This window comes from Melanotaenia boesemani, chromosome 5 (assembly GCF_017639745.1).
Source record: "Melanotaenia boesemani isolate fMelBoe1 chromosome 5, fMelBoe1.pri, whole genome shotgun sequence".
NCBI lineage: Eukaryota > Metazoa > Chordata > Actinopteri > Atheriniformes > Melanotaeniidae > Melanotaenia > Melanotaenia boesemani.
In genome coordinates, this window is record NC_055686.1 from 1533461 (window position 1) to 1558208 (window position 24748).

The following is a 24748-nucleotide window of genomic DNA, read 5'->3' on the forward strand; positions in this document are numbered from 1 at the left end:
TGGAAGTAATGACATTTCACCTATCACTGGCACCACCTATGATAATGGCCAATCGTCTTGGGTCCCTCCCTGTGAGTGGGTGTGTCCCACGTGGTTCCCCAGGCTTTTAGAATTGTCACTCACACGTCAATCAACACACTTTTGCGACATGGATGACCCGAAGCAGTCTGGAATAAAGGAGCACAGAAAACAAGCAAAAAAACGGAAAGGTGGAGCTGAAACATTAAGAGATAAAAGGAAAAAAGCGCTCGAAGAAGATGCATCCACAAGCAAAAAAATTACAGATATGTTTGGTGGTCGTGGTGCTCCCATTGCATCCTCTGGTAATGCTATCGCTAGCATTAGCAGCATTATTAGACATTATTCCTATCTTTAATATATTAATAAATAAACATTTTTTAAAATAGCTTTTTGTCGTAATAACGTTCACCTATAGTGGCTTATTTATGGTATAGATAATCTAATTCTAATGTCCAACATCCTGCTGAATCAATGAGTACTGAAGTTATAGAATCATTTAATTGTCAGCATTAAAATCCCAGCAGACATAAATGTTGCTTTTTAGGTTTGTAAAAAACACTTACAGTTACTGATAAATGCATCAATCAAAACACCAAATGCATACATTGTTTTCTTTTTCATTGAGTTATATAAAACTTGTGCTGGCAGCAGCCTTGCTCCCCAGACTCAGAATTAAGTGGGCTGGTCTGACACTGACTCCCGGGCTGCTTTCTCCCCCCAGTCCGCCCCTGGCTGTGGCCATAAGGTTGCTGGTACCTGTCATGGCAGAAATCCAGGCAAAAGCTCAGGCATGGGAGGAGTTTGGAGAGGCCATGGAATATGACTTTCGGATGGCTTCAAGAAGATTCTGGTCCACCATCCAATGGCTCAGGAGGGGGAAGCAGTGCTCCTTCAACACTGTGTACAGTGGGGATGGGGGTCTGCTGACCTCCACTCATGAGCAGTAACGTGACTCTGATGAGGAAGCAGAGTCGGGGAACCCTGGCATGGGCTCTCCTATCTGTAGGACTGAGGTTGCTGAGGTGGTTAAGAAGCTCCTCAATGGCAGGGCTCCAGGGGTGGATGAGATCCGCCTGAAGTTTCTTAAGACTCTGGATGCTGTCTTGGCTGACACACCTCTGCGGCATCGTTTGGACATTGGAGACTGTTCCCCTGGACTGGCAGACTGGGGTGGTGGTCACACTTTTTGAAGAGGGTGTGCCTCAACTTCAGGGGGATCACACTTCTCAGCCTCTCTGGTAAGGACTATTCAGGGGTCCTGGAGTGGAGGGTCCATTAGGTTGTCAAATCTCAGACTGAGGAGGAGCAGTATGGCTTTTGTCCCAGTCTCTGAACAGTGGGCCAGCTCTCCACCCTCTCTAGGGTTTTGGAGGAGGCTTGGGAGTTTGCTCAACCAATCTACACATGCTTTGTGGATTTGGAGAAGGCATTCAACCGTGTCCTCCAGGGATTTCTGTGGGGGGGTACTCCGGTAATGTTGAGTCCCGGACCCCTTGTATGAGCTGTCCAGTCCCTGTACGACCGGTGTCAGAGCTTGGTCCGCATTGCCGGCAGTAAATCAGAATCATTTCCAGTGCGGGTTGGACTCCGCCAAGGCTGTCCTCTGTCACGATTCTGTTCATAACTTTTATGGACAGAATTTCTAGGTACAGCCGAGGTGTCGAGGGGATCCGGTTTGGTGGCCTCAGGATTGGGTCTCTGCTCTTTGCGGATGATGTGGTTCTGTTGGCTTCATCGGGCCGTGATCTTCAGCTCTCACTGGAGCGATTCACAGCCGAGTGGGAAGCGGCTGGGATGAGAATCAGAACCTCCAAGTCCGAGACCATGGTCCTCAGCCGGAAAAGGGTGGAGTTCTCTCTCCGGGTCTGCGATGAGGTCCTGCCCCCAGTGGAGGAGTTTACGTATCTTGGAGTCTTGTTCACGAGTGAGGGAAGGATGGAGGGAGATGGACAGGTGGTTCGGTGCGGCGTCCGCAGTGATGTGGACTCTGCATCGGTCTGTCGTGGTGAAGAAGGAGCTGAGCCAAAAGGCAAAGATCTCAATTTACCAGTCGATCTACGTTCCCAACCTCACCTATGGTCACGAGCTGTGGGTAGTGACTGAAGGAATAAGACTGCGATTACAAGCGGCCAAAATTAGTTTTCTCCGCGGGTCACCGGGCTCTCCCTTGAGAAGCTCGGAGTGGGGCTCAGAGTAGAACCGCTGCTCCTCCACATCGAGAAGAGCCAGATGAGGTGGATGAAATATCTGGTCAGGATGCCTCCTGGACGCCTCCCTGGTGCGTTGTTCCGGGTACGTCCCACCGGAAAGAAGGAAGACCCAGGACATGCTGGAAGCAGTACATCTCTCAGCTGGCCTGGGAACGCTTCGGGATCCCCCCAGATGAGCTGGTGAATGTGGCCGAGGAGAGGGAAGTCTGGGTTTCTCTGCTCAGGAAGCTGCCCCCACAACCTGATCCCAGATAAATGGCAGAAAATGGATGGATGATCTCCATAATATCATTTCTAACATTTGACACGAAGAGTTTTACATTTCAGAGCAGAACTGGTGTCCAGGTCTCTACTGGGAAAGAAATATTGTTAATGAGATCAGCAAATCGTTCTGCTTGTTTTTATTTACCTTTCTCAGGATCTCAGGTGGGTTTAGATTCAAAAGCTGAGAAAGTCAAACTCATCCTTGGATCCTTGACCTTCGTAGCAACGCTTTGGCTTCCAGATGGAGTTCTTCTGACCTGTAATCCACCATGTGGACACTGAGACAAACCCACAGCTGATCTGTCTTTCTGTTTGTGTCCTCACAGTTTCCCAGCATGCCCTGCCTGGGGTGGTGGAGGTGAATGAGGGGGCGGAGTCAGTCCTTCTGCCCTGTGAGTACGATGGTTATACTCCTGAAGACAACCTCAGAGTCATGTGGACTCAGTCCACAGAAAATCAGTCCCAGATTTGTCCACCAAAGAGGACAAGAAGGTGATCTGGAAGAACAGAACCAGCTTTACAGAGGACTGACATCAATGAAACCTGATGCTTTAGACTCTTCAGACTTCAGTCTCAGTCTGAGAAAACCACATCTGTCTGACAGCAGCATCTACACCTGCTCCATCAGTAATGGACTCATGGAACTAAAAGTCATGGATGTTGAGCTGAAGGTGAAAGGTGAGCAGAAACACCTGCTGTAGATACAAGTCAGAGGTCAACCTGAAGGGAGGAACAGAGTGAAGGAACAACCTGATGAGTCCTTTATTAGAAGAGTATAAGAAGAAGAGAACAGAACTTTATGTTCATGCTGCAGAACAGTGAGAAGCAGCTTGTGGGTAGAAGATGTTCCTGATTCTGTTCTGGTTTTGTCCTCAGTGCTCTGTAGAGTTAGAGACGTAGCTACAGGTCAGACATGTAGATACAGGTCAGTGATGTAGATACAGGTCAGTGATGTAGATACAGGTCAGAGATGTAGCTACAGGTCAGACATGTAGATACAGGTCAGTGATGTAGATACAGGTCAGACATGTAGCTACAGGTCAGAGATGTAGATACAGGTCAGAGATGTAGCTACAGGTCAGTGATGTAGCCACAGGTCAGAGATGTAGATACAGGTCAGAGATGTAGATACAGGTCAGTGATGTAGCTACAGGTCAGAGATGTAGCTACAGGTCAGTGATGTAGCTACAGGTCAGAGATGTAGATACAGGTCAGTGATGTAGCTACAGGTCAGTGATGTAGATACAGGTCAGTGATGTAGGTACAGGTCAGTGATGTAGATACGTAGCTACAGGTCAGAGATGTAGATACAGGTCAGTGATGTAGCTACAGGTCAGTGATGTAGATACAGGTCAGTGATGTAGCTACAGGTCAATGATGTAGCTACAGGTCAGTGATGTAGATACAGGTCAGTGATGTAGCTACAGGTCAGAGATGTAGCTACAGGTCAGTGATGTAGCTACAGGTTAGAGATGTAGCTACAGGTCAGTGATGTAGCTACAGGTCAGAGATGTAGATACAGGTCAGTGATGTAGCTACAGGTCAGTGATGTAGATACAGGTCAGTGATGTAGCTACAGGTCAGTGATGTAGATACGTAGCTACAGGTCAGAGATGTAGATACAGGTCAGTGATGTAGCTACAGGTCAGTGATGTAGATACAGGTCAGTGATGTAGCTACAGGTCAGTGATGTAGATACAGGTCAATGATGTAGCTACAGGTCAGTGATGTAGATACAGGTCAGTGATGTAGCTACAGGTCAGAGATGTAGCTACAGGTCAGTGATGTAGCTACAGGTCAGTGATGTAGCTACAGGTTAGAGATGTAGCTACAGGTCAGTGATGTAGCTACAGGTCAGAGGTGTAGATACAGGTCAGAGATGTAGATACAGGTCAGAGGTGTAGATACAGGTCAGTGATGTAGATACAGGTCAGTGATGTAGATACAGGTCAGAGATGTAGCTACAGGTCAGACATGTAGATACAGGTCAGAGATGTAGCTACAGGTCAGAGATGTAGATACAGGTCAGAGATGTAGATACAGGTCAGTGATGTAGATACAGGTCAGAGATGTAGATACAGGTCAGAGGTCATAATTCTTCCTTTTTTCCACAGGAACATTTCCATCCTGGGCCACAGCTGTTCTGGTTCTTGTCGTCTCTGCTGGTGTTTTATATCATTTTAGGTCCTATTTCATGTCAGGTGAGTCTCTAAAACTACACTACCCATAATGCTGATGGTCAACATGAGTCCTCTTGTGGTTCTCTGACAGTCAGATTTGTTCCAGAAGCTGAGACAGAAATGTGAAGAGAAAGTTCAGGTTTTGTTCCAGAAGTCAGGAAAGCTCCTTCAGACTGAGTCCTTCACCAGTAAAGCAGCTCCACATCATGACTTTACCAAACAGAGTTGAAGCTTCACTGCATTTATCTCACACAGAGTCTCCATGTGGAGCAGCTGTTCTTCTTCTGTGGTGCTAAACAGCTGGATGCAGCAGCTTCATGTTCCTCCTGGAGCTGAGCTCAGTTGTGGTGGAGTTCAGCTTCAGATGGTTCAGAGACCAGGATGAGACGGTCATGTGACCATCAGAGCTGCTGCTGCTGTCTGTACAGCTGATGCTGTTTGTTTCTCTCAGTCTACCAGGTGGAGGTGGAGTCAGGGGCGGAGTCTGTCCTGCTGCCCTGCAGAACCACAGTTCACCTGCCTGGAGACGCTAGAGTGGAGTGGAAGGACAGTTACAGGATGGTCCATGTGTACCAGAACGGTTCTGACCAGCCTGAAGACCAGGACCAGGTCTACAGAACCAGAACAGTGATGGAGAGAAACCCTCTACAACCTGGAGACCTCAGTCTGACTCTGAAACTTCCCACAGATGAAGACAATGGAACCTTCACCTGCAGAGTCTACAGCAGGGAGGGAAACATCCTGATGAAGAAACAAGTTGGTCTCACAGTCAGAGGTCAGTGGTTTAAATCTGATGTTTGAGTATTTTTCCAATCAGCTGATCAGTTGTGATCAATACTGATCAGAGTGTGATGAAAGTGAAATGTGTGAGGGTAATGTGACTGAATGAGTTCAGGATTTAGCTGCAGTCTCCCAACGCTGCTCGTAGAGTTCTGGTTTGATTGGACCTTAGGACCGCACCGGAACCAGGACCAGTTCAAATATGAGATCTTTATTTAACTGGTCTTCAAAGTCCAGGACATAAAATATGAACCTTAAAGCACAAATAGAAAACATGGAAATATTATGCTCAGCCTGTTATAGCATTATAATTATAATATAATTATAATATTTTAATATAAACTATAAAAATATCAAAAAGTACAATTCAAAATTACAATAAAAATAATAATTCTCCATCCATCCATCCATTTTCTTCCGCTTATCCGGAGTCGGGTTGCGGGGGCAGCTGCCTAAGCAGGGAAACCCAGACTTCCCTCTCCCCGGCCACATTCACCACCTCATCCGAAGGGATCCCGAGGCGTTCCCAGGCCAGCCGAGAGATGTAGTCCGTCCAGCATGTCCTGGGTCTGCCCCGGGGCCTCCTTCCGGTGGGACGTGCCCGGAACACCTCACCAGGGAGGCATCCAGGAGGCATCCTAACCAGATGCCCGAGCCACCTCATCTGGCTCCTCTCGATGTGGAGGAGCAGCGGCTCTACTCTGAGCCCCTCCCGGATCACCGAGCTTCTCACCCTATCTCTAAGGGAGAGCCCGGCCACCCTGCGGAGGAAACTCATTTCGGCCGCTTGTATTCGAGATCTCGTTCTTTCGGTCACAACCCACAGCTCATGACCATAGGTGAGGGTAGGAACGTAGATCGACCGGTAAATCGAGAGCTTTGCCCTTTGGCTCAGCTCCTTCTTCACCACGACAGACCGATGCAGAGTCCACATCACTGCGGACGCCGCACCGATCCGCCTGTCGATCTCTCGCTCCATCCTTCCCTCACTCGTGAACAAGACCCCGAAATATGTAAACTCCTCCACTTTGGGCAGGACCCCATCGCAGACCCGGAGAGACCACTCCACCCTTTTCCGGCTGAGGACCATGGTCTCGGACTTGGAGGTTCTGATTCTCATCCCAGCCGCTTCCCACTCGGCTGTGAATCGCTCCAGTGAGAGCTGAAGATCACGTCCCGATGAAGCCAACAGAACCACGTCATCCGCAAAGAGCAGAGACCCAATCCTGAGGCCACCAAACCGGATCCCCTCCACACCTCTGCTGTGCCTAGAAATTCTGTCCATAAAAGTTATGAACAGAATCAGTGACAAAGGACAGCCTTGGCGGAGTCCAACCCGCACTGGAAACAATTCTGATTTGCTGCCGGCAATGCGGACTAAGCTCTGACACTGGTCGTACAGGGACCGGACAGCTCTTACAAGCGAGTCCGGCACTCCATACTCCCGGAGTACCCCCCCACAGGAGTCCCTGGGGGACACGGTCGAACGCCTTCTTCAAGTCCACAAAGCACATGTAGACTGGTTGGGCAAACTCCCATGCCCCTTCAAAGACCCCAAAGAGGGTGTAGAGCTGGTCCACTGTTCCATGACCGTGACGAAAACCACACTGCTCCTCCTCAATCCGAGGTTCGACCATCCGACGGACCCTCCTCTGCAGCACCCTTGAATAGACCTTACCGGGGAGCCTGAGGAGTGTGATCCCCCTGTAGTTGGAGCACACCCTCCGGTCCCCCTTTTTGAAGAGGGGGACCACCACCCCAGTCTGCCAGTCCAGGGGGACTGTCCACGACAGGCACCGACGACCTTACGGCCACAGCTGCGGCTGGCCGCCTCGACAATAGAGGCACGGAACACAGCCCATTCGGACTCAATGTCCCCCGCCTCACCTGGGACATGGTTGAAGCGCTGCCGAAGATGGGAGTTGAAACTCTTTCTGACAGGGGACTCTGCCAGACGTTCCCTCACAACACGCTTGGGCCTGCCAGGCTTGACCGGCATCCTCCCCCACCATCTGAGCCAACTCACCACCAGGTGGTGATCAGTTGACAGCTCCGCCCCTCTCTTCACCCGAGTGTCCAGAACATGCGGCCGCAAGTCCGATGACACGACTACAAAGTTGATCATTGAACTGCGGCCCAGTGTCCTGGTGCCAAGTGCAAATGTGGACACTCTTATGTCTGAACAAGGTGTTTGCTATGGACAATCCATGACGAGCACAGAAGTCCAACAACAAAACACCACTCGGATTCAGATCAGGGGGGCTGTTCCTCCCAATCACGCCCCTCCAGGTCTCGCTGTCATTGCCCATGTGAGCAATTGAAGTCCCCCAGCAGAAAGAGGGAGTCCCCAGAAGGAGTGCTCTCCAACATCCCTCCCAAGGACTCCAAAAAGGGTGGGTACTCTGAACTGCTATTGGTGCATAGGCACAAACAACAGTCAGGACCAGTCCCCCCACCCGAAGGCAGAGGGAGGCTACCCTTTCATCCACCGGGGTAAACTCCAATGTACAGGCGCCAAGTTGGGGGGCAATGAGCAGGCCTACACCTGCTTGGCACCTCTCATCGGGAGCAACTCCAGAATGGAAGAGGGTCCAGCCCCTCTCGAGGGCAGTTGCTCCAGAGCCCAAGCCATGCGTCGAGGTGAGTCCAACTATATCTAGCCGGAACCGCTCAACCTCGCGCACCAGCTCAGGCTCCTTCCCCGCTAGAGAGGTGACATTCCACGTCCCTAGAGCTAGACTTTGCAGCCAGGATCAGACCGCTCTGGCAGCCACCTAGCTCACAATGCACCCAACCCCTATGGCCCCTCCCGTAGGTGGTGAGCCCATGGGAGGAGAGGCCCATGTCTCCCTTTCGGGCTGAGCCCGACCGGGCCCCATGGGCAAAGGCCTGGCCACCAGGCGCTCGCCTCCTTGCCCCACCTCCAGGCCTGGCTCCAGAGGGGGGCCCCGGCGACCCACGTCTGGGCAAGGGAAACCTTGGTCCTTGTTTTGTCATCATCATAAGGGTTGTCTGAGCCGCACTTCGTCTGGTCCCTTCCCTTGACACCTGTTTGCCATGGGTGACCCTACCAGGGGCATGCGCCCCTGACAACATAGCTGCTAGGATCGTCAGGACACACAAACTCCTCCACCACGATAAGGCGGTGGCTCATGGAGGAGAATAATAATTCTATTGTAAAGAATTCTCATCTATTTAAAACATTTCAGAAAACAAATCTTCCTACTTTCTCTGAGTGTGTAAAAGTCAAACTCTACTTTAAGCCAAGCAGCTAAAAGCCTCGTCAGCACCACAGTCCTGTGGTGACGTTTGGCGGGGGCTTGGAGCATGGGGAGGTGGCTTTATGTGTGTCTAGCTGCCCTGGATCTGACTTTAGGCCAGCTGGTTGTGTCCATGAATGGCAGGTCTCCTTAATGCAGCCCCCCTCTCTTCTCACCGCTGCTCGTTGCGTCTCTGTCCACCTGAACGGTGCTGAAGACGTGTACCACTATGCTAGGGTCCTGGATGAGTGAATGAAGCCATGGCTCCGTAAAGCACAGGAAACTACACTCACGGTATTCCCACTGGAACTTACAGCAAGCTCATCCATTTTATTCCTCAGAGATCTCATGTTCCTCGTTATGAAAGCTGGCTTGTACCTCCTGCTGATTTCTTCTTTCCGTCCTCTTTTCTTGTTTCTCTGCAAACATGATGTTTGTGATGTGAAGAAGAAGAAAGAGCAGCTGCAGCTTTAAATCCACTCACTTCTTCATGGATCTGCTTCTGCAGCAGCTTCTTCACACTGGATCATCTGATCTTCACTCACTGTTTGATCCCACTTTCTGATCACTCATCAATAAGCTGATCAGCTGATTTTCTTCTTCTCTCAGTCTGTCAGGTGGAGGTGAAGGAAGGGGCGGAGTCTGTCCTGCTGCCCTTCAGAACGACGCCTGACCTACCTGGAGATGCCATGGTGGAGTGGTGGTGCTTGAAACCTAAACCAGTAATGAAGGTCCACATTTACCAGAATGGTTCAGAACGCCCTGGAGACCAGGACCAGGTCTACAGAACCAGAACTAAGATGAAACAAGATCCTCTGAAAACTGGGGACCTCAGTCTGACTCTGAAACACCCGAAACCTGGAGACAGTGGAGCGTACATATGTAGAGTCTGGAGGAGAGGTCCGATGAGAGAGAAAACAGTTCAGCTAAAACTCAAAGGTCTGTCCATCCGTCTGTCTGTCAGTCCAACTGTCTGTCCGTCCGATTGTCTGTCTAAATGTCTTTCCATCTGTCTGTCTGTCTTCTGTCTGTCTGACTATCTGTCTGTCTGTCTGTCTTAGGCCTGACTTTCCATCTGTCTGTCTGTCTTCTGTCTGACTATCTGTCTGTCTGTCTGTCTTCTGTCTGACTATCCGTTTGTCTGTCGTGACTCTCTGTCTGTCTGTCTCTGTCTGTCTGATTGTCTGTCTGTCTGTCTGTCTGTCTGACTATCCGTTTGTCTGTTGTGACTGTCTGTCTGTCTCTGTCTGTCTGATTGTCTGTCTTCTGTCTGACTATCCGTTTGTCGTGACTGTCTGTCTGTCTCTGTCTGTCTTCTGTCTGTCTCTCTGTCTGTCTGTCTGTTTGTCTGTCTAACGGTCTGTCTGCCTGACTCTCTGACTATCTGTCTGTCTCTCTGTCTGTCTGTCTGTTTGTCTGTCTAACGGTCTGTCTGTCTGCCTGGCTATCTGACTGTCTGTCTGTCTGTCTATCCGTTTGTCTGTTGTGACTCTCTGTCTGTCTGTCTGACTGACTATCTATCTGATGTCTGTCTTCTGTCTGTCTGTCTGTCTGTTTGTCTGTCTAACGGTCTGTCTGTCTGCCTGACTCTCTGACTATCTGTCTGTCTTCTGTCTGACTATATCTGCTTCTCTGCCTGACTGTCTGTCTGTCTATCTGAGTAACTGTCTGTCTGTCCATCTGACTGTCTGTCTGCCTGGCTATCTGACTGTCCGGCTGTCTTACTGTCCGTCTTACTGACTGTCTTGTGTGTCCTCTGCAGGGAGGGGTCGGGTCCAGGATCAAACAGAGGACATCAGGACCAGAAGCGGATCCGATGATCCGACTCCTCTGATGGCTGATCAATCAGTCTGATCTTTGATTATTGATCCAGTCTGACTTTGGACCAGAGAGAAAATATCAGTGAAGGATGTGATGGAGGACGGATGAAGAGAGGACTTGTTCCAGCTGCAGACGTAGTATTGATCAGTATTGATCAGTGATGTCAGAGTGGAGTCAGTGTGATGTCACATGTTGATCAGCTGTGTGTTCTGGACTCTTAGGACCTAGAGCAGGGATCACCAACTCCGGACCTCCTGAGCCAGTGTCCTGCAGGTTTTCACTGCATCCCTGCTGCAACACACCTGGTTCAAATGAAATAGTCAATAGTTAAGGTCTACACCAGCCTCTTAATGACCCAGTCAGGTGTGCTGCAGTATGGAGATACTGAAAACCTGCATCCATCCATCCATCCATCCATCCATCATCCATCCATCCATCATCCATCCATCCATCCATCATCCATCCATCCATCCATCATCCATCAATCATCCATCCATCCATCCATCCATCCATCATCCATCATCCATCCATCCATCCATCCATCATCCATCCATCCATCCATCATCCATCCATCCATCCATCCATCATCCATCCATCCATCCATCCATCATCCATCATCCATCCATCCATCCATCATCCATCCATGCATCCATCCATCCATCATCCATCATCCATCCATCCATCATCCATCCTTCCATTCATTCATCCATCCATCCATCCATCCATCATCCATCCATCCATCCATCCATCCATCCATCCATCATCCATCCATCCATCCATCCATCCATCCATCCATCATCCATCCATCCATCATCCATCCATCCATCCATCATCCATCCATCATCCATCCATCCATCATCCATCCATTCATCCATCCATCATCCATCCATCCATCATCCATCCTTCCATTCATTCATCCATCCATCCATCCATCCATCCATCCTTCCATTCATCCATCCATCCATCCTTCCATTCATCCATCCATCCATCCATCCATCCATCCTTCCATTCATCCATCCATCCATCCATCCATCCATCCATCCTTCCATTCATCCATCCATCCATCCATCCATCCATCCATCCATCCATCCATCCATCCATCCATCCATCCAGGGTTTGGAGGTTTACCTGTTTCAACACACCTGATTTAAATGAATGATTCACAGAGCAGAACGTGATAAGCTGTTAGATTGTAATTTTATTTGCATGAGGTGTGTTAGAGCAGGGAAACAGCTATCCATCTGGCTACCCAAGCATGAGTTAAGCTGCCCCATCCATCCATCACCCACCCACCCACCCTTCTTAGTTAACCAAGAGAACCCAGAGTTAACCCCGAAGTTCCCTCAAGTTACCTCGATAAGAGAAAAGCTTCGTAGTACAGGCTTCTATTATAAGACAAAAAACAACAAGATAAACACTACAACAACAAAAGTCCCCTACTTGGCATCATCATGCATGAAGTAGGGTTAAATTTGCAAAGTGCATCCACACAGTGAAATTTGACTGAAGTCCGTTTATGTCTTCCTATCTCTACCTTTAGGATTCTTTACCAAATAGAAATATTCTGACCAAACTAAACTGAACCCAAACTAAACAGGTAACAAGGAGGTAGGGACAGATAACGGAAAGTTCATTTACAGAGTGTAAACTTCCTCGGATACGGGTTCCTGTTCACTAAATCCAGCCTTCATCATCCCATCTGCTTTATGTTCAAGCTCATTTCACAGTCACACTTTTAACTGGTGAATAAACCTGTTTCATCTCTTCTTTCCTCCAGAACACGATGACTCACATTTATATCTAAAGAAAAAAATAAATGTTACATTATAATTTCTATAAATAATTGAGTATTTTTCATTTGACTGAATGATAAAATCTCAGCTGCTCTTCCACAAAGTTCCTCAGTCTGATCCGGATAAACTTCCTAGTCCGGTTCTCCACCATTTCTCCCAGAAACAGCTGGATTTGGTGGGAGAAAATAAAGTCAGAAAGACTGAAGACAAACAGGTTGTCATCGCATGTGGGAACAACTTTGTTTAGTCTGTGTTTTGCCTAAACTCCATCAGGGGGAGGTTTGTCTGTCTAAGATTTGGATTTTCTAACTGAATGTGTCATTTGGGATTAAACACGTGTTGTATGAACATTATCAGACATGATAGATTTACAAGGTGATTTCTTACAACAATCCACTGCCAACAACCACACAGCGTCTGAGACATGATAGAGTGAATAAATATTCTTTTTCACAGACATAATGTTGGTATTTTTTATCCATTCTGAGTCAGTTATCTTCAGAGAAAACCGACAAATGCAGAAGTTCCCACCACAAAGTTTCACTAACACAAACATGACAGCATCTAGTCATGTAGACGTGGTGAAGACGACCTGCTGAAGATCAAGCTGAGCATCAGAATGAGGAAGAAAGCAGATTTAAGTGACTTTGAATGTGGCATGGTTGTTGGTCTGAGTGTTTACTGGGATTTTCACACACAGCCATTTGAAGGGTTTCCAGAGATGGTCTGAAGAAGTGAAAATATCCAGTGAGCTGTTGTTGTCTGGACCAGAATGCAGCAGAAGACCACATGAGGTGCCTCCTGCCAGCTAAGAACAGGAAACTGAGGCTACAATTCACACACACTCACCAACACTGGACAATAGAAGATGGAGAAACGTTGCTGGTCTGATGAGTCTCCATTTCAGCTCCACATTCAGATGCTAGACTCAGAATCTGCTCAGAATTATGAAAACATGGATCCATCCATCTTCTTGGACCACTTTGGGCCCCTTAGTACCAACGTGTCCTGGTTTAACCAGCACAGCCTACCTGTTACAGTCTGTCCTGCCGCTCCTCCAGTCACTCCTCACTTCCCTGATCCTCCACACCAGTTCCAGATCCGCTCATCATAATCAAGTCAACCTGCCACACCTGTCTTCCATTGTTTCACCAGTCCTCATCTACTCCAGCACCACAATCACTCCCTGTCGGACCTTAAACCTCACACTCCTATTGGACTCACTCCCTCTCCGTTCCTGGCCAGTTCAACCCCGTTACCTCATCTCTGATTGGTATCAGTATGATTCTTATTCTGAGTTCTGTTCACTAACAAAGTGTCGGTAACGTTCCCTTGTCTCCCTGGAGTCCCTGTGTAACACTACCTGAGTATTGTTGCTGACCATGTCCATCCCTTTATGACCACAGTGGAGCATCTTCTGATGCTACTTCCAGCAGGATAATGCATCATGTCACAAAGCTCAGATCATCTCCACCTGCTTTCTAGAACATGACGATGAGTTCACTGGACTATAAGGACTTCCACAGCCACCAGATCTCAGTCCAGTAAAGCAGCTTTGGGATGTGGTGGATCTCATCGTGGATGTGCAGCAACTATGTGATGCTGTCATGTCAATATGGAGCAAAACCTCTGAGAATGTTTCCAACACCTTGTTGAATCTATCACACCAACAACTGACCCTGTCGGTGTCAAACTCACAAAACTGAGACCAAAGTTAGAATCCTACAGGGCTGAAGAGCAACACCTTTCGGTTGGGGTCTTAGGTAAGACGCTACAACCCACAGTAAATTGTTTTGGAGAAACGCGTCTGCTAAATGACAGTACTGATGCTGGTAATGCAGTCTTTTGTTTTAATTTATAAAATAAATATGTACAGATACATCTGAGGTTGGTAGCAGTTTAGTTAGTGTCAATCAATCAATCAAACTTTATTTATAAAGCACTTTTCATGCTGGGGCAACACAAAGTGCTTTACATGAAAAATCAATTTATGCATTTTAAAAACAAAATGAGTCTTAGCACACATCAAAAGAGACTACATAAAAAAGTCACTTTCATACAGTTGCACGCACAATAAATAAATACAATAAATACAGTTGAGTAAAATGAAATGAAAATAAAATAACAAGATATAAAATTAAAAATAGCTTAAGATCAAATAAAAATGTAGTTGAAAGCTAAGCTAAAAAGGTAGGTCTTAAGCCTCTTTTTAAAAACAGTCTCTGCAGCCCTGAGGCTCTCTGGCAGGCTATTCCATAGACGAGGGCCGTAACAACGGAAAGAGGCCTCGCCATACGTCTTGGTCCTCACCCTTGGAACAACTAATAGACCGCTTCCAGAGGACCTCAGGGTCCACGAGGGTTCATAATTTAAAAGCAAGTCGGATAAAAAAGGGGGCCCAAAACCATTAAGACATTTATAAACTACTAAAAGAACCTTAAAATCAGTCCTGAAACACACGGGGAGCCAATGCAGCGATTTTCAAACTGGTGTAATGTGTTCCCGCCCTCTGGTCCTCGTCAGAACTCGTGTTCTGACGTAGCTATAGGGTCGAAATAGACTTCTTTGGAAGACCAGAGAGCAGGGCATTACAGTAATCTAATCTACTAGAAATAAAAACATGCATCAGCACGTCCGTGCTGGCAAGATCTGACCTGATACCTGATAGTGTTTCTCTAGGACAGAGTTGGATCTCATGAGCACAATGAAATGTATCTTTAGTTAGTTATTGAAAACTTGACAACAGACAGATGAGTTTGCTCTTAAAAGTGATTCTCTTTATGGAAGAGACATCCATCTGAATGCTGCTCAGTTTCTCTGTACTTTGGCTGGGGTTGAGATTTCCCAGCCGTCCCTGAAGGCATTCTCCCTCCACTTCTTATTGCCTGCTCTGACTGCTGACGCTCCACCTGCACTGTGTTCCATACCAGTGTGTGGCAGGTTGTCTTTGCCAGATCATCTTGGTTTTTCCCTGCAGGCTTCCAGCCCTGATCTTCTGCCTGTCCACCTGTTTTGACCTCCGACCCGTTTGACCTGGATTTCCTGATTCGCCTGCCCCAGTCTGGGAACTCTCTTTTTCTGTTGTTTGGATTTTCTGGAACTCTGACCTTTGGATTGTCTTCAGGATTTGGATGTTGGCTTACGGACCTAACCAGTATCACTGGAAGGATTACTCTGGAGGACCTGTTGGAAGGCTCAGCCTGAAGCTGAATAGCAAACAGTCGACTATCTTGCCCTGTTCTAACTTTTTCTCTGGTTCAGCCGTTTTTGAAAGGCTCTCAGTGGGGATTCCTCTGGCTGCTCTTGTCCTCTCTCCCGGAGAACTCTGCCATGTGGACTCCTTCACCTCCACTGACGAGCTGCCAGAAAGGAACCAGACGCTACTATCCTGACTACATTCCCCTGTTCCAATAAAATCTTCTTCACACCAATCCTTGGGTCTCTGGTCTTCACTGGGTCCAGTCTGCTGAAACGTGACATTCTCTAATTCCACTGAATTGGATATTGAAATGAATTAACCCCTCTATTTTTATTATTTAACAGTTTATCTTAACAAATGTAGATGTTTTAAATACAAAAAATTTAATATAAAACTGATAACATTTGTAGAGAAATATTTTCAGAATTAATAGAATCAACAAGGTTGAACATGTTTTCATTCAGATTAAATCTCTCCAGCAGATAAACCCCGGCCTGTCCTCTCTGTGTCTCCATCATGGCTGATTCCTGGATCCTCAGTAACTCTGAGATGTGAGATTAAACCTCCGTCTGGAGGATGGAGGTTCGACTGGTATAAAGCTGTTCCTGATCTGTTATCCAACTGGTACAGTTATGATCTGCTGCCTGGTAGCACTGCTGGGACTGACCATGATTCCTACTTCATTCATGGACAAACACAGACAGCAGATATGTGTGTAGAGCTGGAAGAGGAGACCCAGAGTATCACACTGATTACAGTGAAGTAAAGTTTCTCTGGTCTGCAGGTCAGGGTGTTTCTGTCCTCTCAGTGAGGATCGGTTATGTTTTCACATTCAACACTTGATTGTCATTGTAATAATATTGCAGAGCTCACTTTGATTCTAATATTTTTCTATCTTTAAAACCAAAGCCCATGTTGTCCATTAATGTGGATATTTCTTCATTTTCAGTTAATAAGATGAAACCCTGCATTTCTGTGTATTCTTACTCATCATTAAGTCAGCGGGCAGGTGTGTCAATGAGATCAGTATCTACCAAGCTGAGACACTGAAGAGGAAACACTGACTGGACGAAGCAATGAAATATTTAAACTTAAAATGTTTTATTTATATATTAAAGATGGTTGTTTAGATGTACTCAGCTTACCATTTAAAACATATTGAAAAATGTTCATAAAATCCAGTTTGATAAGTGAGTGAGGTGTCTGGGGCCCATTTTGTTTCTAACTGTTCTATTTTTATTAACTGTTGTCTGGAGTCATTCTATGTTATTATATATTCAAGTAATGTTGTGAGGTGTTGTCACTCATGTTAACGTCAGCACATGGTAACAGGTAAACCATTGAACCCAACTGAACCCAACCACCCCGTCAGCTCATTTTAACTCGGTTAAAAGTCTTACTCATAGTGATAGGAATGACTATAAGTACTTTATACGTGGAACTTTACAAACTCCAGTATCAGAGTTTCTGAGGTGATGAAGCCACGCCCCCATGAGAATTGAACACGCCCCAACTATTAAAGCACAAGCCCCGCCCATTTGTGATGCATTGAAGACACGCCCATTTGTGATGTATTAAAGCAAGACACGCCCATTTTTGCATCATAAGGTTACCAAGAGAGTATAAATAGAATCTTGTCACCATAAAGTCTCAGTTGTAATTGCAATTTATATAAGGATACTTTAGTATTTATTTCTTGGTTAAAGTGATAGAAAAAAAAGTAGAAATGGCAGAGAACAGAAAGCTTCATCCTTCAGACACAATGAGGACCCTTGAAGAAGAAAATGAATGTTATAGAGAAAGAGTGCAGAAACTTCAGGAAAAAGAGGAAACACTGACACAGGAAAACAAGAAGTTATCTACTGAGATAGCTCAACTTCAACAATTAGACCATCAACAACAAGAGGAAAATGACCAGTTGAGGAGAAGAGTTGATGAAATGAAGAGGGAGCTACAGGATCTTCAGAATCACAACGTAAAGAAGCATGAAGACAAAGTAAATATACCTTTTCTTGAGCAAAAGATTTCAAACTTAGAGTTTCAAAAAAGCCAACTAATGTCTCGGCTAGCTGATTTATTGGAAGAAAAGTCTCTTCTGCAAAACAGTAACTTGATGATCAGAGCAGAACTGCTCTTATGTAGATGTAGAATAGATAAAACAACCGAAGAAAAAAATAATTTGTTAAAAAAGAATCAAAATCTTGAAAAAATAAATATTAACTTGAATCGTGCTACTGAGCTTAATCAGAACAACTGCCTTATAAGCCAGATGAAAAGGTTTTTAGAACAGCAACATCGTGAAGTGAAAGACATGAGAGAAAAAAATTTAGAAATAAATGAGCTCATTAAAAAACAAGACGAGGAAAGAATTTCTTGTAGGGAAGAGATAAATGAGCTGAACTCAATCTGTGACAGCTTACAACAGTTACTTGAAGATTTAAAGAAAGAGATTGACGAAAAGAAAGAAGAGATGGCATTATACAAGGATGTGTGTGAAAGAGAAAAATACAAGATTCTGCAGAAAAACACTTGTAAATCTAAACTGCAGATGACTGATGCAGGAATGCAGGTGGAGCCTTTAAAGGATGATAAATCTCAGACAAGGTGGTCCAGTGCTAAATGGATCGTAGCACTGTCTGCATCCGCTCTAATTGGCATTTGTTGTTATCGAGGAATATAGACTCGGGACAACTTTTACATTCCTTCAGGATCAATTCTAATATCAAACAGCATCAACTGCAAACATCAAGGAGAAACATGCACAACTTGTTCAGGAGAAAAAACCTTGTAACATTATGTTATGGCAAATACTTTTCACACACGTTTCAGGCAGGTAGAAGTCCTTCAGTTTAACTTATTTACCTCCTTTATCCTTCAAAGGTTTTCTCTCCACATGCTCCTTAATTTGGCCAGTGAAGACAACTAAGTATTAACTAGAAAAGACCTCTATAGTAATTGTTCATTAAATCAATAAATGAGAAGACATTTATTTACACCTGTCATCTGAGTCAAAGGTTGGAAAATCTAATGAAATATTGAAATATTTTCAGTATTTTACAAGTATAGAAGTCATTTGGAAGATTCGAGCCTATCACAAAACAAGGTGTCCAAAATGAGAGGATTAGACGATTGTAGAATTTTCTTTGATGTCAGTGTTGTAGAACCGACTGTACCTTCTTTCCTGATGTTAACATGCCTGTTACACGGTACTTAAGATAGGAGCGTCTTTTAAAACAAAGAACACAACAAGGAAAAACTAAATAAAGAAGAAAAAAGCACTCAACCAAGCACCCTAGAATAAATATAAATAAATAAATAAATACAACAAAATACAACCCCTATCCAACCCCCCAAAAATAAAATAAATAAACAACAAAACAAAAAAATAAAACCAAAACAAAATACAACCCCTATCCAACCCCCCAAAAATAAAATAAATAAACAACAAAACAAAAAAATAAAACCAAAACAAAATACAACCCCTATCCAACCCCCCAAAAATAAAATAAATAAACAACAAAACAAAAAAATAAAACCAAAACAAAATACAACCCCTATCCAACCCCCCAAAAATAAAATAAATAAACAACAAAACATAAGAAGATAAAAACACCCAACCCAACCTCCCAAAATATAAATAAATAAACAAAACAAAACAAAATACAACCCCTATCCAACCCCCCAAAAATAAAATAAAATAAATAAATAAATAAATAACAAAACAAAACAAAATACAACCCCTATCCAACCCCCCAAAAATAAAATAAATAAACAACAAAACAAAAGAAGATAAAAACACCAACCCAACCTCCCAAAATATAAATAAACAAAACAAAACAAAACAAAACAAAATACAACCCCTATCCAACCCCCCAAAAATAAAATAAATAAACAACAAAACAAAAAAATAAAACCAAAACAAAATACAACCCCTATCCAACCCCCCAAAAATAAAATAAATAAACAACAAAACAAAATACAACCTCAACCCCCAAAACTAAATAAATGAAAGCAAAAGGCACTGGTAATGGTACTCTCAGAAATGAGATAGGGTTCAATTCCCTGCAGTGCCCTGCTGAATGCATGTAACACTGGCAAGCATGTAATATTAAATCAAATTAAAATGACTATTTCAATCAAATTATTTTTAATTATGAAGCACTTTTCCTTCCAAAGGTAACACAAAGTGCTTTATTAGGACATAATGAAGGCTGTGATAAATATAAGATAATAAAATTGTGCGTTTGAGGAAACAAACAGCATGTTACGATCTTGATGTCTAAATGATTCAGTAAAAATCTTGTCAGAGAAAAAGCTACATACCAGAATAATAACGCCGCCCTTCCACCCCCTTCTCCCCTCGACTAATGTTCTCTTTCCATCTTTCATTTCCTGGCCTTTTCACTTAAACTGCTATTTTCTAAACTAATATTCCACACTTATTCCTCAAAATGTCTTTTCTCTACAGGATCTTCTTGGGCCTGTATGTGGGCTACAGTAGGCCCACTGACTGATTACAAGATTGTAGTGGCCTCTTTTGTCCAGGCCTGTTTTATGAGTTTATTTTTAAAATAAATCTGTTGAGGCATGGTTGAAAAGCAATATCTGTCTTTCATTGGGTAAATTTCATACATTTCTTTATGTATTATTACTTTTGTCAGATTCAAGTTATTTCTGTGACCATGGTGGGATTTTCTTTCATTAACCGAAGGGTACCAACAATTTAATCCACATGATCCACATTAGTCCAAATTATAATAATTGTTTTTATATAAAACAGTTGATAAAGATAATGACCTAACTGACTGGATCAAATCTTTGACTCCTCCATCCCCACTGTACATTCTAACAAGTTAAGTTTACTTGGAAATATTTATGAAACCTATTGCTTTAGGACTAACTAAATTCTGGAAAGTATTGAGAAAGTATTATGTTTGAGTGAGCTGTATTTTTTTTGAAGTCGTGATCATTTAATATATCTCAGTGTAGGTAAATTCAAATCAAGCTGTTACCCCCTCAGGGCTCCCTCAGTGTGTGTGAGTGTGTGTGTAGTGCAATACTGTTAAATGTGGTGGTCTCTAACGTGTAAATAAAATTGGGGGGAGAGGTCACGAAGGGAAAGGATGGAGGAAGGGCCCCCTCGGTGGCGGCTGTCCGCCCACCCACGATGAAAGCCACAGAGTGTTCCTGCTACCTTTGTGTGTTAGGTATGATTCAGTTAACACCATACACTCTGCTAACAGCGCTTTGAATTGAGCAAACTTGCATGCTTGTTAGATGGAAACAGCTGTCAGGGGAGACAGCAGGAGTGGCTCATTTCCCCTCACGCATCATTTCCTGTTCCAGTCCTTCTCTAATTGTGACCTCCAAGAAAGTCCAAATATTCCGTTCTTTTTAAACTTTCTCCACTCCTTTTCTTCCTGTTTTGTATTCATGGAGAGTTCATGCAGCATAGTGACGGATTTTTGGAAACAGCTGTGCTGTGCACTGTGGCGCGTTTGGAGACAAGATTGGATTAGTATGAATAAATTATTAATATGTCTTGTAAAAACCTGACAGCTGTGGTTGCCAGTTTTTCACCGTAAAAGTTACAGTGACAACATGGAGGATATTATGGTATGTATGGTAATTGTCCTGTACATGAAATGTGCTATACAAATAAACTGCCTTGCCTTGCCTATGCCACTTCAGCAACCGTGAATTTAGCAGTACAAAATTGTTATTTTTATGGTAGTTTTCTTTAATATTAACAGTTAAACAGTGTTGAAAAAATGGTTAAAAATCTGTATAATTTATGGTAAAAACCTGACAGCTGTGGTTGCCAGTTTTTTCAAAGTAAAAATGTCAGTGACAATGTAAAAAACATTACGAGTGTTAAACTTTCAGTTGTTTATGGTCGTAATAGTTAATAGTTAATAAAAGCAGAAGTCTCTTAGTAACACACAGAACCACTTGTAAGAGATATATGGTATTATCTGCAGCTGCTGCAGTTGGTCACTGTAAAAAATACAGTACCATGCATGAACAGCATAAAACCCTATACTGATGGTAAACAATAAATAAAGCTCATTGTACAGGTTATCATCAATAAACTTAAACAAAAAACTGTTTATTGCGTTTACACATTCTCTGAAAAAAAAAGACTGAACCAAATTTTTACAGTGTACTCACAAGCAGCATATGTCCATATGAAGGACAGTCCACGAATAAACGTGAAAAGATGAGTTTCTTGACCTGGGTTGATCAAGAGTAATGAGTCACCAAGCCCAGACATGATCTGAGAGGACAATGGACATGAAATAGTCCCACACCAATATGATGTTCAAACTGGGACTTCAAGTGTTCATCAGTCATCCTCTGATTGAGTAGTCCCATGTTGTCCATAAGGTCTTCACTGGGGTCTGGGCACCATCATCTTTGCAACCATGAAACAGAAAAAAAGCTCGGGTTATGTTGATCCAGTGTTTAAGTATGATGACTACACAGCAGTAAAGTTAGCCTTCAGATTTCCTTGGTTTTACTTAGCTACAGTGAGCTATGTATAAAAGCATCATTCCAGAATAGTTAGAACATATAAGGGTGAAAAGCAGAAATGTGTTTTCACCGCTGTTTGCTCCATGTATATTTAGGTACTTTGTGTTTTTTTAAGTTGAAATGTTTTTATATTCTAACCCAAGATTAAAAATCGGATGAACTGTTAACCATTTTCTGATTTTGATATAACAGAAAACGAGCGCTCGGATAGGATTTTAGATTTTTCATTTGAGGCAGCAGGACCTGAAAGTTCTCTCTGCTCTGCCTATGCTGTGTTATCTGATACCTATCTGATACCTATCTGATACCTATCTGATACTTATCTGATACCTATCTGATACCTATCTGATACTTATCTGATACCTATCTGATACCTATCTGATACCTATCTGATACCTATCTGATACTTATCTGACACCTATCTGACACCTATCTGATACTTATCTGATACCTATCTGATACCTATCTGATACCTATCAGATACTTATCTGATACCTATCTGATACTTATCTGATACCTATCTGATACCTATCAGATACTTATCTGATACCTATCTGATACCTATCTGATACCTATCTGATACTTATCTGATACCTATCTGATACCTATCTGATACCTATCTGACACCTCTCTGATACCTATCTGATACCTATCTGATACCTATCTGATGCCTATCTGATGCCTATCTGATACTTATCTGATACCTATCTGATACCTATCTGATACCTATCTGATACTTATCTGATACTTATCTGATACCTATCTGATACTTATCTGATACCTATCTGATACCTATCTGACACCTATCTGATACTTATCTGATACCTATCTGATACTTATCTGATACCTATCTGATACCTATCTGATACCTATCTGATACTTATCTGATACCTATCTGATACCTATCTGATACCTATCTGACACCTATCTGATACCTATCTGATACTTATCTGATACCTATCTGATACCTATCTGATACCTATCTGACACCTATCTGATACCTATCTGACACCTATCTGATACTTATCTGATACCTATCTGATACTTATCTGATACCTATCTGATACCTATCTGATACCTATCTGATACTTATCTGATACCTATCTGATACCTATCTGACACCTATCTGATACCTATCTGACACCTATCTGATACCTATCTGATACCTATCTGATAGCCTATCTGCATGGGACAGCAGCATGAACACCTGGAATGATGAGGGTATCTTATGTGGCAATTTCAAACTTATTTTGTTTTTCATGTTAGACACCAGTGACTGATTTTAATAACTGACTAACCACATTGGAACATTAAGTTATAATAAGCTATTAAAATCTGGTTATTAAAAAGCTTAAAACATTTTGTATAGGCTGTTCAATTTTCTATTTTGTCACATATTTGACAAAGTTCCATCTCCAGTCTTTAGGCAGCAGGACACTTTAGAAACCTTATTTGAAAATACTGGAGCATCATCTCAGCCATCAGATGTGCTACTGGGTGTTCCAGATGGACAATGACCACAGCCAAGGTAGTCACAACGCCATGATACTCAAACACAGAAAGTTTGTGGGCAGAATTAGAAAAGACGTGTGTGAGCAAGGCAGCCTTGAGAGAACTTAGTGAACGGAACACCCAAGACGCTTGACTCAAGTCATACGTGTTAAAGTCCACGCTACAAAATAATAAGGAAATGTATGTAAAGTTCAAGATTTTCTTCGACAAGCTGAACCTCCCCTAAAAGCCAGAGTTACAGTACTGTGTACAGAGCATGGTCCTTCTTGTCATAGCGAACATCAGGACTGTCCGCTGGGTAGCTTCTGTACTGTAAGAGCGGTCTGGGAGAGCTACAAAGTGCTCCAGGGGTCAGTTGTTCAAATGATTACTCTGAATAAAAGTTGGACTTATTTGGGGAATACCATTTGTTTACATCCCAGGATCAGGTCCATCTGTCTTACTTTCATCCTGGATTTTAAAATCAACATTGGACTGGATAACGCTGAGTCCAGATACACTTCTGCTGAGGATTACAACGATTAGTTGACGTTGTCGACAATAAAAACAGTCGACAACACTTTAATCTTCAGCTATTTTTGGCAGAAAAAAAAACACCTACAAATTGAGACATTGTCTTTTTTTATCTCTGTTGAGAGTTGCACATGAGCAATAACATCTGCCGAGGGCGGCAGAGAACATCACAAGTCTGGGATAACTTCACATTAAACTTACAAAATAAATGAAATACAGGTGAGATTTGTGAAACGGATCTTGGTACCACGGAAGTACGTCTGCAATACTCGAACATTTAAAGAGGAGGAACGCTGGACTTACACAACCTCATGCAAAACTTTCAAAGCTGAAAGTGAAATAAGATCCATTTATAATAATCCTGAGATACATAATCTGATTAGTGGACTAGTCAGAATTGTCATTAGCTGCAGTCCTACTTTTACTCTTTCAGTTTATTGTGCAAGAAGCCAGCTGTAGGCATCATCATCATGTTGGCTGGTAAAGAACTCCTGTGGCACCGAAAACTGGCTCTAACCAGTGAGGATCTGCCTTCTTCATCTATCTAATTTTATCAGTATTCATGACCAAATTCTGTTACCTACAATAACACCAGAAAATGAACAGAAAATGAGCACTAGTTCACCAAACTCCACAGAATCAATGCTACCTGTAATAAGGA

At 43.7% G+C, this 24748-nt stretch overlaps 1 protein-coding gene across 1 annotated transcript in view; it reads left to right on the plus strand.

Moving 5' to 3' along the window:
- LOC121640417 overlaps positions 1-24748 on the plus strand; it is a 1195287-nt gene that overhangs the window by 57219 nt on the left and 1113320 nt on the right. Inside the window, exon 6 of the mRNA XM_041986139.1 lies at positions 5127-5454. Within this exon, the coding sequence (XP_041842073.1) occupies positions 5127-5454 (328 nt within the window). The remainder of the gene's footprint in view (positions 1-5126; positions 5455-24748) is intronic.